Here is a 20,590-nt window from a genome sequence, read left to right as displayed (position 1 = left end):
TTTTTAGTACTTCCCGCTAAAATGGAATCATTTTATAAGGTCTGTTTCCCCCTTCCCTTAAGAATATGCACTATAGAAAATTACAGATCACTCCAGCTCCCACTACCCAGAAAGAACCCTTGTCCACGTGGGATAAATGTCATCCCAGTCTGCAGAGCTCCAGCAAGGAGGACAGGCTGTGCTTCACCAGTTAAATTTAATCCCGCTCAGATTGTCAGGAGAAACAGACACTGAAGTGAAACTCAGGGAACTTCTGAATTTGAGATAAATATTTATTGGTGCAAGAGATAAAGCTCTACAATTCCTCTAAGGATAAGAAAACTTTTCTAAACTTGAAGAATGTAGCGTTTAAGAATACATTTTAATTTTAGAGCACGTTTATGAATGCTCTGGTTTGGAAGGTATCATGATTCTTAGGCAGCCTCTCAGCTCCGGGGCCCCACTTGCAGATTTAATAGATTCTATTAGTTGTGTTTTGTTAGTTTGTAACAGAGACACTCTGTTCCACCTTTCCTTGGCTCCGTTTTCAGCCCTTGGTTCTGTACTGTGTGGACATGGTGTGGGTCATTGTGGTCTTTCCTTTCTGAGTTCTGGGCTCTGCTGTGTCACCTGAGTTCTGCCCTGTGCCGTCAGGGTCCCCTCTCCGTCCCGCCCTGCGCCGTCAGGGTCCCCTCTCCGTCCCGCCCTGCGCCCTCAGGGTCCACTCTCCGTCCCGCCCTGCGCCCTCAGGGTCCACTCTCCGTCCCATCCTGTGCCGTCAGGGTCCCCTCTCTGGTGCACCCTGTGCTCTTGTGCTGTCAGGGTCCGCTTTCCGTCCCACCCTGTGCTGTCAGGGTCCCCTCTCTGTCCCACCTTGCGCCATCAGGGTCCCCTCTCCGGTGCACACTGTGCTCTTGTGCTGTCAGGGTCCACTCTCCGTCCCACCCTGCGCTGTCAGGGTCCCCTCTCTGACGCTTGCCCTGCAAGCATCCTCCCTTCCCGTGACTGCTACGTTCAGGAGTGAGGATGCAGTCAGACCCTGTTTTGTTGCCCCTGGAGCATCCTTCTCTTCCTCTTCCCCCCGTTTGTTACTTGGTGAGGTTTGAGGGGAAAGGGGTGTCTTAATCTTCCTTATGGTGTGTTTACCCAGAGCTCGATAGTAGTTGGAAAGGTTTTCTTGTCATATCAACTCCTCAAGCTATCCTACTTGCACACTGTGGTCTGTGGGGCTGCAGAGTGAAATGTCCTTTTCCTGGACAGAGGGAAGACAGGGAAGGAATATGATGCAGCCTCACTGCTCAGGATGGAAAAACGCTGGGATTAGGGGTCACCTATTGGTCTGGGGAAGCTCAGTGACCCAGGGAAAATTGAACTGATGGAGAAGACGGTATTTGACCAGACCTGTGAGCAGTGAAGGCATGGGGGCCGTTGCCAGTCTGCAAAGAGAGAGTGCAAAGGCCCTGGGGCCAGAGGACCAAATGTCTGAGACTCAGAGCAAAGCAGGTGGAGGGGAGGGCAGGGAGGCCACGGGCTCAGGGCCTGGTGGCTGCGCAGACCTGGAAGGCCTTTGCCCTTTACCCTGAGAGAGCAGGGGGCCCTGGAGGGTAGATCCACTTGTGTTTTCTGAGAATCGTCCTGGCTGCCTGTGGAGTGTAGACTGGAAGCAGGTGAGGACAGAGCAGGGAGATCCCCGAGGAGGGAGTGGGAAGGGGCTGGGGATGGGGAGTGGGTGGATTCACCAGGAGGGAGTGGGGAAGGGGCTAGGGATGGGGAGTGGATGGATCTGCTAAGAGGGGGCGGGAAGGGGATGGGGAGGGCGTGGATCCCCCAGGAGGGAGTGGGGAAGGGGCTGGGGATGGGGAGTGGGTGGATCCACCAGGAGGGAGTGGGGAAGGGGCTAGGGATGGGGAGTGGGTGGATCTGCTAAGAGGGGGCGGGGAAGGGGATGGGGAGGGCGTGGATCCCCCAGGAGGGAGTGGGGAAGGGGCTGGGGATGGGGAGGGGATGGGGAGGGAGTGGATCCCCAGGAGGTAGGGGGAAGGGGCTGGGGATGGGGAGGTGGGGAGGGTACAGGGAAGGAGTGGATCCCCAGGAGAGAGAGGGAAGGGGATAGGGATGGGGAGGGCATGGATCCCCAGGAGGGATGGGGAAGGGGCTGGGGATGGGGAGGGGACGGGGAGGGGGTGGATCCCCAGGAGGGATGGGGAAGGGGTTGGGGATGGGGAGGGGACGGGGAGGGTGTGGATCCCCTGGGGGATGTCCCGGAAGTGACACGGTGGCACTGAGGCCAAGGCGAGGCTGGTTGGATGAGGCCCAGGAGGCCCTGAGAGCTTCCAAGCTGGGGTCAGCCAGGCAGACGCAGCAGTGCCATTCGGGCCAGAAAGTGGCCCCTGGGCAGGGCCCCATGGTCACCGCGGCCATCACAGTGACCCCAACTAGTGTTGGGGTGTATGCCAAAGACAAGAACTGAAGGCCTTGAGGCCCTCGTCTTTTTTTCGTGTTTCTTCTCTTCCTTCTTTGGAGTGTTTTTGCTGTCATTTTTCATTTAGACTTTTGGTCTAATTATTTCACAGCCTTTGAGTGCCTCCTCATAAACAGTCAGCAAACACGGATGTCTTTGTTTAGAGCACTGTATTAGGACTGTCTGGGCTTATTAACCTCAGTGGATCCACAGTCAATGTTGGGGGAAGTCATATCCACGATTTAAATGAGGTCATGACCCATGAATTGGGCTGGAGCGTGTGTTGCTGGGGTGAGGTGTGCACAGTGAACGGTGTGTCTGGGTGTCCGCTGTCGCATTTGTGCGTTTGGTGTTTAGGGCGGCTCCTGGGCAGGGCTGCTGGGCACGCAGCTGCAGCTGGATGTGGGGCTGGGACCCTCGACAGGGACTTGCTGGTAGGAGCTGGGGCCAAGGGAGGCTGTCCACGTGGGCTGAGGGTCCTCAGTGGCGGGACAGTGGCGTGGGCCAGTAGCTTCTCCTTCTGCCGGGTCCTCAGTGGTGGGACAGTGATGTAGGCTGATGGCCTCCCCTCCTGCTGGGGCGGTTGTGTGGGTCCCACGAGGAGGTCCCTGGACACAGAGGGCAGGGCATGGGGGCTCTCGGAGCCACAGTGGGTGATTCTCTCCCTTTGTGTGTGCGTGTGCCGGGCTTGTGTGTCCTTGAAGCCTGGAGCCAGGGTGTTCTCGGCTCCGTCCTGTGATCTGTGAGGCTCTTGTTTCTTGGTCAGGTTTTTTTTTCTTCATTAATTTATCTAAAATTCAGCCTTCCTGCTTTTTAGGGTTCTTAGACCCGTCAGCAAGTGAGAGGAGGAGCGCGCCTGGCGTGTGGCCAGCCTTGTGATGCTGTTGCGTTTGCGTGGGCGCAGAGTCTGGGCCCAGCTGCACTGGCCGCCTGCACGCCTTGGCCCCGTGCCCACGGCCACGGAGGCTGAGACCAGGGCAGGGGCTTTAGTCCCAATGGGAGCGGGGGCAGGACCTTGTTTATTGTTTTTAATCGTGGCAAAAACCCACAACGTTAAATTTACCACCTTAACCGTTTCCGAGTGTGCAGTTCCTTAGTGCTAAGTACATTCACAGCGTTGTTGAACAGGTCTCTAGAACTTGTTATCTCGCAGCATGGAAACTCTACCCTTTTAGATGCTGACTTCGTACCCCCACGGTGGGCGATGTTGGAGCTGGGGTGCTTCCTGAGCGTGGGCGGCTCGCGCTGAGTGCTTGCTCTCAGCCTCGTCCGCGGCAACCTCCCTCCTTGTGGGTTTGAATGGCTGTGCTGCCCTCGGCCGGAGCTGGCACAGAGCCCAGGAGCAGCCAGGTGGCCTGGGGCTCAGCGGAGTGGTCAGGGTGGAGAGCGACTGGGCCGTCCCTTCTCCTGAAGCAGTGGCATTTTCAGGCTCGCGCTTGGCTCCTCCGATTCTGTCCAGGAGCTTCCTGGGGCCTGGGTCTCTGTGGCGGGGCTGGAGTTTCCTTGCATGTGTGTGCACGTGTGTGTGCGTGTGTGTGCAAGTGTGTGTGCATGTGTGTGTGCATGTGTGTGCACGCCTGTGGCATGGGGTAGGTTTTCTGTTGATGGCTCTAGCAAGTGCTTCCTGAAGATTCTGACGGTTGTGACGGACTCTGTAAAAGCCCCTTGCTCTTCACCCCAAACACAGAAATGCCATGTGCAACCGTGATGTTTTGTACTCCACAAAGCTCAGCTTTGTCTAGTGCCCGTGAAGGGGCTTTGGCTCAGGCACGGCAGGTGTGGAAAGGTGCCACCGTCTTGCCTGTTGGGGCTGGGTTACTGGCTGAGCTGTCTCTTCCCTGGGAGGCTGGAGGCTGGCGCAACACAGAGCCTTTCCCTCCTCGCCACCCATGTGGGGGCCACGGGACTCTGCCCGCACTTTACTAAGACAGACCGCATCGTGCGCCATGTCCCTGGGACAGCCTTCAGAGCGGAGCCCCCATACAGAGCGGGGTCCCCGCGTGGGCCTGGGGTTTCCCCGTGCGGGTGGAGCTCCTCCATGCAGGGTGGGCCTGGGCTGCGTCTCCCCTCCTGCCCCACGTTGTCTTCACAGGAGCTTCTCCTGGCTCTGTTTGGGGCTGTGCCACTGGTCTGACTGACTTTTCTTTTTCTTCTTAATTTACAGCCAGAAAACCTGCAGAAGAACTGGCTTCGGGAATTTTACCAGGTAAGAACCACTGAAACATGTTCTTTTGGATTCATTACTTAGCCATAAGGTGCCTTTTTGCTTTGGCATTCCTCATGGAGTCTGGTGTGTCTGTGGGGAGTGCAGGCCTCGCTGTGGCTGGGTCTCGGCTCCGCTGCCTGTGCTGGGCAACACGTTTCTGTGTCACAGTCGGTCCACTGCCCGCCTGCGGGTGAGCCTGGCCAGATCCTTCTCCGGCTCACTGTTCACATTCCGGCTCCCTCCCCGCTCCCTGCGGGGTTCAGAGAACCTGGGGGCTCCCTCCAGGGCTGGGTCAGCATCCCCAGTGGGGCCATGGAGAGCTGGCAGCGAGGCTGGGTGTGCCTCTCAGCAGGCCCGGTCCGTGCAGTGCACTCTGTACAGAGAGTGGGCGCTGGGCTGGGGGAGGTGACCGGTTGGAGGGTTTCAGGCTGGCACTGCCAGGCCAAGGCACAGACCCCCTGTCTAATATGGACTGGTGTTTATGGAGCCCGGTACGGTGCTGTGCTCTGGTGCGGACACTGCAGATGCCACTGTGAAGAGACAGGCTGGTGCCCTCACAGGTCTTCATGGAAGGAGCCACCTGGGGCCTGTGGCCGAGCGTGTGTACCTGTGGGGTGGCGCCAGAGGCCTCTCTGAGGACTGGGTGCACGGGGGAGGCCAGGCGGGCGAGGAGGGCAACATGGCCATGGGCATGATGGTGGCCAGGCTCGGCTTCAGGGGCTGGCGGTGAGGTCAGCTTCAGGGTGGGGTGGCCTGGATGGTGGAGCTGCTGCCACACTCAGACCCACTGCAAGGGCTGAGCCGGGGACTGAAATCCTGTTTCAGGTGTGTTTGGCTGTTGATTGGGGATGGGCTGGGGAGGCCAGAGTGGAGGCCCAGGGGCCCTCTGTGGGGGCATGGGGGTGTGGGATCTGGGGGGTGGCCCGACCTGGGGCTGAGGTGCTGGGCCAGAGTTGGAGCTGGGGCAGCCGGGAGGGCTGGGGACCTCTGTGCCCTGGGGCCTGTGTCCTGCCTGCCAGTGCTCCCATGTGGTGAGGCCCCCAGCATGCAATGGTGTTTCTGTAGCCGGCATCCAAATCCCTCCATAGGGACAACGGCGTGTGTGTGCATGTGTGTGTGCTTAACACACACACCCATGTGACGAGGAAGCCATTGTCCTACAGGGATGTGTGTGTGCACATGTGTGCATGTGTGTGTGTGCACGTGTGTGTGCTTAACACCCATGTGATGAAGCCATTGTCCTACAGGGACGTGTGTGTGCACATGTGTGCATGCGTGTGTGTGTGCACGCGTGTGTGTACGTGTGTGTGCTTAGCACCTATGTGGTGAGGAAGCCATTGTTCTACAGGGACCTGACAAATCTCTCTCTGTAGAGTCTTTGGTCAGATGTGCAAAAGAGAGACATTTTTCCCCTTTGGAAACATATATTTACAAATCAAAATAATAGATATGATGAATTTAGCTGTAACGTGTGACATCATCTGCTCAGCGCTCACTTGGAAAAAGAGGACACTCCAGGAGTTGAAGCTGCCGCGCCACCCCCATCCACAGTGCTCTTGTCATCCCCGTCCTTTGTGTCAACTGCACGTGGGGGGCCAGCGGTGGAGGCGGGTTTGCCTTGTGAGGTGGGGTCTTGCTGCGTGTGCCTGTCAGGGAGACCCACATCCTTGTAGAACCTTCGTCCTCTGCTGGCGTGTCTCCCCTCCAGGGGTCCACAGGTTTTCTCTCACTGAATGTTCAGGTGTGTGTGACCAGCCAGGAGCAGAACCTGCTGCCTACACAGCTCAAATCAGAATCTGCCCTTGTGTTTTGGTGTTTTTCGTTTTTGAAAACTGTCTGCTACTTTTGTTGTTGTTGTTGTTTGTTTTTGAGACGGAGTCTCGCTCTGTCGCCCAGGCTGGAGTGCAGTGTTGCAATCTCGGCTCACTGCAAGCTCCACCTCCCGGGTTCACACCATTCTCCTGCCTCAGCCTCCCTAGTAGCTGGGATTACAGGCACCCGCCACCATACCCAGCTGATTTTTGTATTTTTAGTAGAGATGGGGTTTCACCACGTTGACGAGGCTGGTCTTGAACTGACCTCAGCTGATCTTCCTGCCTTGGCCTCCCAAAGTGCTGGGATTATAGGCGTGAGCCACCACACCTGGCCTGTCTGCCGCTTTTTTCTTGTTTTATTTTATTTTAATCATATTTTAATTTTGTCCCAATCAAGCCAGCGGCTGTCCCGCAGGAGCAGAGTTTTAGGAGACATTTATAGTGGCTGGGCCTGACCCGTAGTTCCTGATGGTACGGTGCAGCCATGGCGGACACCAAGGTCACGGCAACAGCTCCCAACAAACCCTGGGCTTCCTCACATCAGGCGGTGGCCAGGCTCTACCTGGGGCTCCAAAGGCCTCTTCTGCCTCATGGAGGGGCACGTGAGCCCCACCTGTGAGGGATCGGAAAGGTCGTTGTGGAAGAAGCCCCTGTCCCCACGCTCCAGCCCCCGGCAATTGTTTCCCTGTGTGCGTGGCCCCCCGAATCCTGGGTCCCCTCTGCTCCTGCAGCTCTGTGGAGCCCAGTGGTGGGGGTGGGGGGCGGTTCGTGAACAGGAAGTAGGGGTTGCCCCGGGCCTAGCTCCAGGCCTGCACACCTGGTGGGTTCTCTTCAGGCTGGGCCATGTGCTGGACTTCCCAAGCGAGGTGCTGGCCCTGGGACATGTGACCTGAGCACAGAGAGCTGCAAAAAACCCAGGGGACCTGCCAGCGGACGTTGGCCTGTGGCCCCAGCCAGCTCGCTGCAGGGCACAGGTGTGGTGGGGAGACCTGGGGCTGCTCCAGGATCTGCAGCCTATGCTGGCCAGCGTGGGGACCACCCAGTGTTGGCTGGGTCAGCCATCCACATCCCACTGATGCTCAGGCACCCACGGGCTGGGCCGTGGCAGCTCCTCTGCTCCACTCCTCACCATCCAGACAGCTGCGTCTGCCGCGGGGTTTGGAGCTGGTGTCTTTGCTAACTGAAGAAGCTCTTGTTCCCCAGGGTTTACGGTTGGGTTTGGGACGAGGATGTAGGCAGATCCCTTGGAGAACAGCTGAGGCCTGAACAGGAAAAACATCTGGAAAGAGGTCTTTTGAGATTGGGACAGGGAGAGGTCAGCATCAGGAGGATCTCAGGAGATGAAGAGTGCAGGGGAGAGAGGCCCTGTCAGAGGAGGGGAGGGAGGTGAGGTGGGCGGGGCAGAGGCCCTGTCAGAGGAGGGTGTGGGAGGTGAGGAGGGCAGCGGAGAGGCCCTGTCAGGGGAGGGTCTGGGAGGTGAGGTGGGCAGGGGAGAGGCCCTGTCAGAGGAGGGTGTGGGAGGTGAGGTGGGCAGGGCAGAGGCCCCGTCAGGGGAGGGTTTGGGAGGTGAGGTGGGCAGGGGAGAGGCCCCGTCAGAGGAGGGTGTGGGAGGTGAGGTGGGGCAGGGCAGAGGCCCCGTCAGAGGAGGGTGAGGGAGGTGAGGGAGGGCAGGGCAGAGGCCCCGTCAGAGGAGGGTGTGGGAGGTGAGGTGGGCAGGGCAGAGGCCCCGTCAGAGGAGGGTGTGGGAGGTGAGGTGGGCAGGGCAGAGGCCCCGTCAGAGGAGGGTGTGGGAGGTGAGGTGGGCAGGGCAGAGGCCCCGTCAGAGGAGGGTGTGGGAGGTGAGGAGGGCAGGGCAGAGGCCCCGTCAGAGGAGGGTGTGGGAGGTGAGGAGGGCAGGGCAGAGGCCCCGTCAGAGGAGGGTGTGGGGGGGGGGGGGGGGCGTCAGAGGAGGGTGTGGGAGGTGAGGTGGGCAGGGGAGAGGCCCTGTCAGGGGAGGGTGAGGGAGGTGAGGAGGGCAGGGCAGAGGCCCCGTCAGAGGAGGGTGAGGGAGGTGAGGTGGGCAGGGGAGAGGCCCTGTCAGAGGAGACCTGTGGTAGAGAAATGGTGTCTCATCACATGGTGAGCCTGTCTTTCCCATTTTCTGTCCTGTTGAGTTAGAATTGTGATGTTGTGTTTTGTGGGGTTTGGGGAGGCTGTGCAGGTGCCCTGTTTTGGGGGTTCGGAGAGGCTGTGCAGGGGGCCTGGTGCTTCTAGGGCTGCTCCAAGCTGGCCGATGGTGGTTTGGGCCGAGGCCCGGTTCCCCTCCTGGTTTTACCAATCTGGGACAGTGGGGCTGGCTGGAGGGGCCCTTGCTCCTTGCCTGGCCGTGTGTGTGGCCCTTGGCTGTGAGGGGCTGGGCTGTGGCTGGAGCCTGTGTCCGCTCTCTAGGCTTCCTGGTTTGTGTTATATTTTGGCAGGAACAGCTGCGTTATTAAGCTCAGGCTTTTGTTTGTTTTCTTTTAAAACGGAGGCCTTGGGGCATTGGGGGGGGTTGGAATTCTTTTTGGGTTTTGGGCACATCCAGGAGGGGCCAGCAGTGGGGATGGGTCCTGGCTGCTCCGTCCCATGGAGCAGAGACAGTTCCCGCGCATTCGGGTGTGCAGCCTGTTCAGCGTGGGACCGTCTGCACCAGAGGCCATGGGGGAGGGCAGTCTTGGGGAGCGGGCAGCAAGACCCCAACTTGACAGACCTCAGACCCAAGGCTCAGGCCGCCCAGAATCCCCACGTACGTGTCCCATTTCTTCCATTTCTTTCCCTTTTACTTTTTTTCTTTTTCTTATGACTTACATTACTGTGAACGTTGATAGTAGAGTTTGCCAGTGGTGCTGGAAGTGAGTTCTGAGCGAGGTGGTTCTCCTCCTGTGACCTGCAGCCCCTGGAACGCCACGGCCCGCAGGGCCCCCTCCTTCCCGAGGTCCCGCCACAGGGTCCCCTCCTTCCCGAGTCCCCCCGCAGGGTCCCCTCCTTCCCGAGTCCCCCCGTAGGGCCCCCTCCTTCCTGAGGTCCCGCCACAGGGTCCCCTCCTTCCTGAGTCCCCCCGCAGGGCCCCCTCCTTCCCGAGGTCCCCCCGCAGGGTCCCCTCCTTCCCGAGTCCCCCCGCAGGGCCCCCTTCTTCCCGAGTCCCCCCGCAGGGCCCCCTCCTTCCCGAGTCCCCCGCAGGACCCCCTCCTTCCCGAGTCCCCCCACAGGACCCCCTCCTTCCCGAGTCCCCCCGCAGGGCCCCCTCCTTCCCGAGTCCCCCCCGCAGGGTCCCCTCCTTCCCGAGTTCCCCGCAGGACCCCCTCCTTCCCGAGGTCCCCCCGCAGGGCCCCCTCCTTCCCGAGGTCCCCCCGTAGGGCCCCCTCCTTCCCGAGTCCCCCGCAGGACCCCTCCTTCCCGGTCCCCCCGCAGGGCCCCCTCCTTCCCGAGGTCCCCCCGTAGGGCCCCCTCCTCCCGAGGCCCCCCAGGCCCCCTCCTTCCCGAGTCCCCCCGCAGGACCCCCTCCTTCCCGAGTCCCCCCACAGGGCCCCCTCCTTCCCGAGTCCGCCCCAGGCCCCCTCCTTCCCGAGTTCCCTCCCAGGGCCCCCTCCTTCCCGAGTCCCCCCGCAGGACCCCCTCCTTCCTGAGTTCCCCCCACAGGGCCCCCTCCTTCCCGAGTCCCCCACTGAACAGAGGCCCTGCTGGGTGGTTTGTGGGACCTGACAGAAGGGCGGGCAGGGCTCTTGGTGGTGGACAGCAGCACCTGGCGCCCTTTCTGGAGACTCAGCCTTTATGAAAGACAGTAGAGTCATTTGTAAAGAAAAATAATGAATGATGGTTTGCTCTGTGCAGTGTGTCATTTTTCCTGGTTGCAAAACCAAATTTTCTTGGTTTTCTTGGAAAAAGCCTCTTCAGAAGGAAGAAATTTCAGTGACACTTAGAAAAGACAATTCTCAAAAGTGAGATTTCAACGCCAATCCCCACTCTCGATTTCAACGCCAATCCCCACTCTCATGCTTGTTTTAGCCTGACTTGGTTTCTTAGGCGGTCGGCCAGTTCAGCGGCTGCACTGAGGGGCCTCGGGCTGGTGGGTTTCCGGCAGTGAGTGGGCCTCGCCCAGGGCTGGCTCAGACACCTGGTGGTCTCCGTGACCAGAGCCCACTGTACCAGCACCTCAAGGGCAAGGGGTGGATGAGATGCCTTGACACTGGGCCTCTGACTGTTTTGGGTTTTTTTAAATCCTGGAATTTCCATTATACAATTATTTTTCAAAATAGCCTTGAACAAGTGGCTTCTATATAGGGAAAAACTAAATATGACCTTCATGGTCTTTTAGAAACCCTTTCTGTAAAACTTGATCCCTGTAGAGAGTGCAGGAGACAGCACAGAAAAGCCTGTGTGTGCCTCCCTTGCCAGTCCTGAGCACCCTTGAGGCCTTTGGGATCCAAAGCTTTTGAAGATTAGGTCCAGAACTCAGCCTGGCACTGGAGAGTTTGGCACGCCTTCTCAAGTCTCGAGTCCCCAGGCAGAGCCTGGACGGCGCGATGGCTCACGCCTGCAATCCCAGCACTTTGGGAGGCCGAAGCGGGCAGATCACTTGAGCTCAGGATTTCGAGACCAGCCTGGCCAACATGATGAAACCCCGTCTTTACTAAAAATACAAAAAATTAGCCAGGCGTGGTGGTGGGCACCTGTAACCTCAGCTACTTGGGAGGCTGAGGCAGGAGAATCGCTTGAACCCAGGGGGCAGAGGTTGCAGTGAGCCAAGATCGCACCACTGTACTCCAGCCTGGGTGATGGAGTGAGACCCTGTCTCAAAAAAATAAATAGATGAACAAAGCTGCAGAGCCTGGGCTCATCCTATGCTGGCCTCCTCAGCTGTCCTGTCCACCCATCCAGGTTCCGTCCTCTCTCCTGAGAATCAGACTCACAGACTCATCACCAGGGATTCCAGAATCTTCTCCATGTCAGGAGGGGCTCAGGCCCCAAACTTAAGAGCCAACCCCCACTGCTGTCTTCAGAATGCTTATGGCACCTCCCACATTCCTGTGTTAACATCCTGCCCCTCAGGTGGTGGCCTCAGGCCTGGCCCTGGGGGCCGATGAGATCACAAGGAGAGGACTCCATCCCCATGAATGCAATCAGGGCCCTGAAAGAAGAGGCCTGAGCGCTGCCTCACCCCTTGTCCTGTGAGGACACGGCAAGAAGGTGCCGTCTGTGAGGAGTGGACCCTCCTTGTGGAATGGGGCTAGTCTCGCTCTTATCCTCCCAGCTTCAAGTGCCCTGCAGAGCACACGTCTGTGGCGTAGGCCCCGCAGGCTGCGGTGTTTCGTTGCGGCAGCCTGAGTGAAGAGAACGCCTTCCCGTGACGCGTCCAGCGTTGGGTCAGCGTGGAGGGCCCGATAAGAACGCTTGCTGGGGGACGCCAGGCTGCACTCAGACGGAGGGATGGTGCGTGGGGCAAGAGGGAGCCCTGAGTCTGGGCATGGAGCTGCTGCCCTCTGTCCCCACAGTGGCCCGATCCACGTGTCGAGTTGCTCTGAATTCCCGGCACCGTCTCGCGGCGGCCCGCAGCCCATGGGCCACACTGGAGGTCTTCATCTCAGAAGCTTCCCATACTCCTCCTTGCCTGTCTCCCAAGCGTGGCGTCCGGAACCAGCTCAGGATGCAACTGCTGGTTTTAGCCTTTTCAAAATGTGTGCCTTGGAAGCACGTGGGATGCCGTGTGAGGAAGACTTCCGTGTGGCTTTCACAGGTGACGTTTTCGGCCCACTGAGTTTCCTTTTAAACCCCCAGGCATCTGGGGTGGAAGCCCCGTGGCCGCTGCTCGGTGGAGTTGGAGGAAGTGGCTGCTGGGTGCAGGGAGGCTCCTGAACGCTCGGAACCTGGAAGTTCATTGCGCTGTTTTGACCGAAGGGGTGGGACCCAGCCTGTATTCGATGCACAGCTTTGTGGCTGCATTTCTGCCCCTGGTGAAGCAGCTGGGCAGGCCCCTTTGCTCGAGGGCCCCGTCTTTGGGGTAGGAACCGGCCCTGCTGGGGAGTGGGCAGCTGGGACTGAGGTGGGCACACTTGCTTGAAGCCAAGAAGACCCAGGAGTAGGGGAGGGCGTCGAGGACAGAGTGGGCACTGGGTCAGTGGAGTAGCTTCTGGGTTGGTGGAGGAGCTGGTTGGAGACTGAGGGGCTGGGAGGCCCCAGGCTGGGGCGAGGGGGTGTCTGCCGCTCTGGGCAGCTGGGAGGCCTCTTGCCTCTTGCGCTGCACTTTCGAGTGAGGCCCTGGCCTCAGCTGAGGGGATGTGACCTACATGGCCTGGTGGGTCTGGCACCTGAGGCTCTGGGTCTGGGGAACAGGGGCCTCACCTCTTAGTGGTGATGGGCCCCACCCTCTGTAGCTGCCGGTTCCGGGTCCTGTGGGGAGGGGTGTGGGATAGTCGTGTGCGTCGTTTTAGGAGCATGTGTGTGAGCGTGAGGATGCCCATGGCCAGTGGACATGCCTTCCTCCTGTCCTTGCAGTCACTAGAGGGGAAGCTTCTTGTCCTTAAGTCAGACTGGGAGGCAGATGGGCCCTGAAAGAGCCACAGGGTGGCGTGGGAGGCGGCTGCAGTAGGAGGTGCCTGTGCTTTATTGGTTGTGAACCAGCATCCAAGGGAGGATCACAGCGGCAGATGTGCGGTGCGGGGCACGTGGCATGCAGGGATGCTGTGGGTGTGGTGTGGGGCACGTGGCATGCAGGGATGCTGTGGGTGTGGTGTGGGGCACGTGGCATGCAGGGATGCTGTGGGTGTGGTGTGGGGTACGTGGCATGCAGGGATGCTGTGGGGTGGTGGGGGCACGTGGCATGCAGGGATGCTGTGGGTGTGGTGGGGCGTGGCATGCAGGGATGCTGTGGGTGTGGTGTGAGGTATGTGGCATGCAGGGATGCCGTGGGTGTCGTGTGGGGTACCTGGCATGCAGGGATGCTGTGGGTGTGGTGTGAGGTATGTGGCATTCAGGGATGCTGTGGGTGTGGTGTGGGGTATGTGGTATGGGGAACGTGGTGGTGACGCAGGATGTGGTGGTGATGTGGGATGTGGTGCTGATGGGATGTGGTGTGTGTGGGATGCTGTGGTCACATGGGATATGGTGGTGGCATAGTGTGTGTTGGTGATAGGGGATGGGGTGGTGACATGGGATGTGGTTTTGGGGTTGCAGTGGTGACGTGGAACATGGTAGTGACATGGGGCATGGTGACGGGGTAGGGTGTGGTGGTGATGGAGGTGGTGTGGTAATGTGGCGTGGAGGATGCAGTGTGGGGGACAGGGTGACATGGGCGTGACATGTCGTGGTGATGGGGGACGTGGCATGGGGGATATGGGGTCCTGGCTCTCCTGTAGCTCTGGCTGGTGGCGAGTGGCACCGTGCAGCAGGGAGGAAGGCCAGCTTCACGCTGCAGGAGCTCCTGGGCAGTCTGTTCTGGGAGTGAGGGTGTTTGGGGGTTGTGGAGCCATTGTGCCAGCCAGTTGCTTTGCTGGGCTGGTGGGGAGAGGCTGCCTGAGGTCCTTCGAAGCAGCCTGGGTCTGTCTGCTCCCCGGGGTCAGATGCAGGCCGCTTCTGCCGTTTCAGCTCCATGTCCCAGCCCAGCCCCACAGCCTTCACCTGTAGGAAGATTCTGCAGGCTCTCTCTCCCTCCATCATCGGGTGACTCCTCAAACACTGCGCCCTGGTTGGTGGCTGTGTTGATTCTTGGTCTCCCGGTGATGAGCTGAGGTGGGGAGCCATGAAGCCACAGGCTGAGGCAGAGCCAGGACAGACCCTGCTTGGCCCTGGGCTCTGGCTCTTTGCGGGCAGCTCAGCAGACAGTCCCCGCCCTCCAGCGCTCCTGTGCAGTGCGGCTCGGGGCAAAGCCACCCTGTGGCTCTCTCAGGGCCCGTCTGCCTCCTGGTCTGATCTAAGGACAAGAAGCTTCCCCTCCGGTGACTGCAGGGATGAGAGGAAGGGATGTCCACTGGCCATGGGCGTGCTCACGCTCACACACACTCACTGCCTGGGTGAGAGGCGGTGGAGGACCCCTTTCCCAGAGGGAAGGTCTCCTGTGAGCCACACCTGAAGGGTGTGGAGGAGCAGCTGTTACCTGCTCGTGTGGCCAGTGCAGATCTTGAATCCTCAGACTGCAGGTGAGGTAGCCAGGACATCCATTGTGACCTTTCTGTTGACAAAGACAGTACACGGAGTGGAAGCTTCTGGCTGTCTGTGCGTTACTGCACCGAGCACCTGACTGCGTCTGGCACGCGGCGTGTGTGCAGCAACTGCCTGCCACATAGCAGTCTGAGGATACCGATCAAAGCAGAAAAGGATAAACATTCTTTCCTTCTCCAGTTTTGCCTCCAGCGTGATGTACACCCCATCATATGTGTTTGCCTGCTTGGCTGTGGGCAGGTGTGCGGTCCACAAGTGGGTCATCCACAAGTGGGCAGCAGATACATGTGTGTACAGCTTACTCTCTCTGCCTTTTATCTAAGCTGGGAAGTCTCTCTATGTGAATTAATATATGCTGTCTATCTTAATAGCTTCAGAATATTTTATGATATAGTTAGGCCTTAACTTTTTAAAGTTGTTTTTCTATTGGACTTTGAGGTAGTTTAAAGTTTGCTTATGGGAATGAGGATAAATTTTAAAACAGGATATAATGTTGGCTGTCATACAAATATAAAATGAATAGGTATTTATTCACTTTAAATACCTGTTTTAAAAATAGAGTTTTTAAATTGAGATAATAAATGCTGTTTATTTATCAGGGAGAGACCCAGTAAGATGTAGAACTGGTTCAGGGAAGAATCCAGAATGTAGACAAATAGCTTCTCCCATCAGCAATGCTGACATGAGTGTGCTTCATGGATGCAAGGCTGGCACTGTCCACAGGGTCATAATCCATCACATCTGCTGGACATTGTGCATTTCTGTGGTCAAGAATCATTTCCATCATCGTCAGCTTTTAAATTCAGAGTTGCAACATAGCTCAGAGACAACTAAAGGTAGAGATAACCCAAATAGGCGAGCTAAATGGAGGCACTCTCATTTTTCCTTATTTTAAAGTCTTTCACAGTTTTTCCTGATGGTATTTTTAAGAATAATGTGATAGGCAGTGTCTGTTTCTAGCTAACGTGGAAGAAGAGTGTATTAGGCCATTCTTGCTTTGCTATGAAGAAATACCTGAGACTGGGTAATTTATGAGGGAAACAGGTTTAATTGGCTCACGGTTCGCAGGAAGTGCAGGAAGCTTAGTGCTGGCACCTGCTCAGCCATTGGAGACCTCATAGAATTTTCAGTCAGGCAGAAGGCAAAGGGGAAATAGCCATGCCACACAGTGAAAGCCAGAGCAAGAGAGAGAGCGAGTGGGGATGAAGTGCACACACCTTCAAATGACCAGACCTCGTGTGAACTCAGAGTAAGAACTCACTTATCACCAAGGGGATGGCCCAGTCCATTCAGGAGGCTTCTGCCCCCATGACCCAAACACCTCCCACCAGGTTCCACCTCTAACACTGGGGACACATTTTAACATGAGATTTGGGCGGGGACAAATATACAAACTGTATCATTCTGCCCCGGCCCCTCCCAGATCTCATGTTCTTCTCACGTTTCAAAATACAATCATCCCTTCTCAATAGTCCCCCCAAAGTCTTGACTCATTCCGCATTACCTCAAAAGTCCCATGTCTGATGACTTCTCTGAGACAAGGCATGTCCTTTCCACCTATGAGCCTGCAAAATCAAAAACAAGTTATTTACTCCCAAGATATAATGGGGATATAGGTATTGGGTAAACATTCCTGCCTCAAAAGGGAGAAATTAGCCAAAAGAAATGGGCTATAGCCCCCAGGCAAGTTTGAAACCCAGTAGGGCAGCTATTAAATCTTAAAGCTCCAAAATAATCTCCTCAGATGCTGTGTCCCACACTCAGGGCACACAGGCTCAAGGGGTGGGCTTCTACGGCCTTGACTAGCTCTGCCCCTGTGGCTTTGCAGGGTTCAGCCCCCAGGACTGCTGTCATGGGTTGGAGTTGAATGGCTGTGGCTTTTCCAGGCACAGGGTACAAGCTGCCCCTGGATATACCATTTTGGGATCTGGAGGATTGCAGCCCCCTGCTCACAGATCTACTATGCAGTGCACCACTGGGGACTCTCTGTGGGAGCTTTAACCCCACATTTCCCCTTGACACTGCCCCTGTAGAGGTTCTATGAGGGCTTCACCCCTGCAGCAGGCGTTTGCCTGGGCACCTAGGTTTTCTTATACATCCTGTTACCCAGGCTGGAGTGCAGTGGCGTGATCTTGGCTCACTGCAACTTCAGTCTCCCAGGTTCAAATGATTCTCCTGCCTCAGCCTCCTGAGTAGCTGGGATTACAGTCATGTACCACCACACCTGGCTAATTTTTGTATTTTTAGTAGAGACAGGGTTTCACCATATTGGCCAGGCTTGTCTTGAACTCCTGACCTCAAGTGATTCACCCACCTCAGGTGCTGGGATTACAGGTGTGAGCCACTGCACCTGGCCAGCATTCTTCACTCTTGCATTCTGTGCACCTACAGGCTTAACACCGTGGGCTTGCGTTTTTCAAAGTGGCAGCCTGGGCTGTGTCTGGGCCCCTTTGAGCTGAGGCTGGAGCTGGAACAGCCTAGATGTGGGGGGCACTGACCTGAAGCTGCACAGGACAGCAGGGTCTGGGGCGTGGCCCATGAAACCATTCTTTCCTCCTAGGCCTCAGGACCTGTGACAGGAGGAGCTGCCGCAAAGGTCTCTGAAATGCCTTCAAGGCCTTTTTTTCATTGCCTCATCTGTTGGCACTTGACTCCTTTTTAGTTATGCAGATATCTCTAGCAAGTGGTTGCTTTACAGCCTTTTTGATTTTCTTTCCTGAAAAAGCTTTTTCTTTCTTTGCTACATGCCCAGGCTGCAAAGTTTTCAAACTTTTATGCTCTGCTTCCCTTTTAAATGTAAGTTCCAACTGTAAGTCGTTTCTTTGCTCCCACATCTGAGTGTAGGCTGTTAGAAGCAGCCAGGCCACATCTTTCTTGAGCACTTTGCCGCTTAGAAATTTCTTCCATCAGATACCCTAAATCATCACTCTTTGCTTCAAATTTCCACTGATCCCTAGAGCATAAACAGAATGCAGCCAAGTTCTTTGCTAAAGCATAACATGGATTATTGGAATATTAATATAATTTATGCCAACAAACTTGAAATTTTATATGAAAGAAACTTTTTTTTTGAAAAACAAAAGTATCAAGAAGAAATAATGAACTCAATAGTCCTATATCTATTCAATTAAAATTTTGCCCATTACCTTTCCACAAAAACCCAGACCAGATGGCTTCACTAGTGAATTCTATATTTAAACAAGAAACAATAGAAATTCTACAGAGACTTTAGAAGAAGATTGAGTCACAGATGATACTTTTTGAATTATTCTGTGATGTGAACATTAGAAAAATACAGACCAACGTTCCCCATGAAAATAAAGGCAAAAATTATTTTCAGTGTTGTAAATCAAGGGATGCAAGCCTGGTTTAACATTCAAGAATCAATCAACAGAATTTACCATGTCAACTGATTGAGGAAGAAAAGCCGTATGATCATCTTGGTAGATGCAGAAAAAGCATTTGACATAATTCTGTAACCATTTCTGATAAAAACTCTTAGCAAACTAGGAATAGAAAAGAGCATTCTCAGCCTGTAAAGGGCATCTAGAGAGCCCCACAGCTCATGCCACACATAAACTATGATAGAGGAAGTGCTTATTTACCTGAAGACTGGGAACAGGGTAAGGCTGCCTGATCTTACTTCTCTCATGCAGTATGGTACTAAAGGACTTAGCCAGCACAACAGGGCAAGAAAGTGTGAACCCACCATATTGGAGACAGGTCTCAACCAATTTAGAAATTTTATTTTGCCAAGGTTAAGAATACTCCTGTGTCATAGCCTCAGGAGGTTCTGATGACATTGCCTAAGGCGATTGGGGCACAGCTTGATTTTATCTACTTTAGGGAGACATGAGACATCAGTGTATGTTCATGTATATTGGTTTGTTCTGGAAAGGTGGGACCGCTTGAAGCAGGGGAGGGGTCTTTCGGGTCACAGGTAGATAAGAGACAACGGGTCGTATTCTTTTGAGTCTCTGATTAGCCTTTTGCTGAATACACAGTTTACGTGTGAGGAGGTAGAGGAATAATCGCTTATACCTTAGTCTGGCTCAGTGAAGCAATAGGGCAGAGGAAGCCATCAGTCATGCGTTTGTCCCAGGGGAGCCTCAGAGGGATGACTTTGAGTTCTGTCTGTCCTTTGTCCATAAGGAATTACCTTGTGGGAAAATCGTGAGGGGAGTATGTCTTTTTTTTTTTTTTTTTTTAATTTGTGTAGCTCTCTTATTTAAGAATAAAATAGGAGGCAGGTTTGCTTCACACAGTTCCTAGCTTAACTTTTCCCATTGGCTTAGTGATTCTGTGTTCCCAAGATTTATTTTCCTTTCATAAAAGGAAACAAAAGTCATACAGATTTGAAAGGAAGAAATAGAACTTTGTTGATAGAAGACATGGTGGACTATTTAGAAAAACTTAAGGAATCCATAAAACTTTACTATTACTATTAAGTGGATTTAGTTAGTTTTCAACATACAAGGTCAGTATGAAAACATCTTGTTTACATTAGCTATCAATAATTGGAAACTTAATTTAAAAAATATTTACAATAGCAGTAAAATGAAATAGTTGGGTATAAATTGATAAAATATATCAATATCTGTGTACTGAAAACTATGAAACACTGATGAAAGAATCAGAGAAGATATAAAGAACTTGAGAAATATACCATGTTCATGGATTGGAAGACTCAGTTACACTGACATGTTAGAACTTGAGAAATATACCATGTTCATGGATTGGAAGACTCAGTTACACTGACATGTTAGAACTTGAGAAATATACCGTGTTCATGGATTGGAAGACTCAGTTACACTGACATGTTAGAACTTGAGAAATATACCGTGTTCATGGATTGGAAGACTCAGTTACACTGACATGTTAATTCTTCACTAACCAATCTACTGAGTTACTACAGTTGCAACCAAAATCTCGCAGGATTTTTTTTTTTTTGTAGAAATCTATAAGATTATTCTAAAATATACATGGGAAAGCAAAAGAACTAGAATAGCCAGAACAGTTAAAAAGCAAAAACATACTAATGTTTGGGGGCTTATATTCAGATTTCAAGACATACCATAAAGCTCCAGCAATCACGACAGTGTGCTCTTTGTAAAAGCACAGAAATACAGATCAGTGGAACAGAAAAGAGATTAAGAACTAGACTCGCACATACAGTTATGATTGACCGGGGGTAAAGGCAATTTGTTAAAGAAAAGAACAGGTTTTTTTTTTCAACAAATTGTGTGGGAACAATAGGACATCCATATGCAAAAAGTTGATAATTTTAATATTTTACACCATACACAAAAATTAACTCAAAATGGATCTTAGAGCTAAATATAAATCTTAAAAAGTACAAAAGTTCTAGAAGGAAACTTAAGAGAAAATCTTTCTGACCTTGGATTAGGCAAAGATTTCTTAGATGTAACAGCAAAAGCACAATTAATAAAAGAAAAGAATTGGCAAATTCGAATATATCCTAATTAGGAACTTCTGCTCTTTGTTAAGACACTGTGAGAAGAATGAAAAGACATATCACAGACTGGAGGAAAATATTTGCAAATTACATATTTGATGAAGGACTTGTATCTAGAATATACAAAGAACTCTGAAAAGCCAATAATAAGAAAGCAAAGAACCCAATTTTAAAATAAGCGAAAGATTTTACTAGATACTTCACCGAAGAAGAGAATACAAATGGCAAGTAAGTGCATGAGATGGTGCTCAACGTCAGTAGTCTTTCGGAAAATGCAGATTACAGCAACATAATCAGTATGTGCCTATTAGACTGGCTAAAATTCGATTGGCTGTAAAAACAGAGTACAAAACCCTGACAATACTCAGTGTCCATGAAGACACAGGGCCACCGGAAGTCTTATGCCTGCTGCTGGCCCTGCAGTTCCATATGGCCATTGGGGAATCTGTCATTTCTCATAAAGTTGGACGTGTGTCTACCCT

At 54.1% G+C, this 20,590-nt stretch overlaps 1 protein-coding gene across 1 annotated transcript in view; it reads left to right on the top strand.

The window, feature by feature from the left end:
• The window catches only part of INPP5A (inositol polyphosphate-5-phosphatase A), a 258,361-nt gene that overhangs the window by 68,733 nt on the left and 169,038 nt on the right, over positions 1 to 20,590 (top strand). The window contains exon 2 of the mRNA XM_030805019.1: positions 4,605 to 4,646. Within this exon, the coding sequence (XP_030660879.1) occupies positions 4,605 to 4,646 (42 nt within the window). The remainder of the gene's footprint in view (positions 1 to 4,604; positions 4,647 to 20,590) is intronic.

This window comes from Nomascus leucogenys, chromosome 3, assembly GCF_006542625.1.
Source record: "Nomascus leucogenys isolate Asia chromosome 3, Asia_NLE_v1, whole genome shotgun sequence".
In the NCBI taxonomy this organism is placed as follows: domain Eukaryota; kingdom Metazoa; phylum Chordata; class Mammalia; order Primates; family Hylobatidae; genus Nomascus; species Nomascus leucogenys.
Note: the sequence above shows the minus strand (reverse complement) of the source record. Positions and strands in the feature narration are given on the sequence as shown.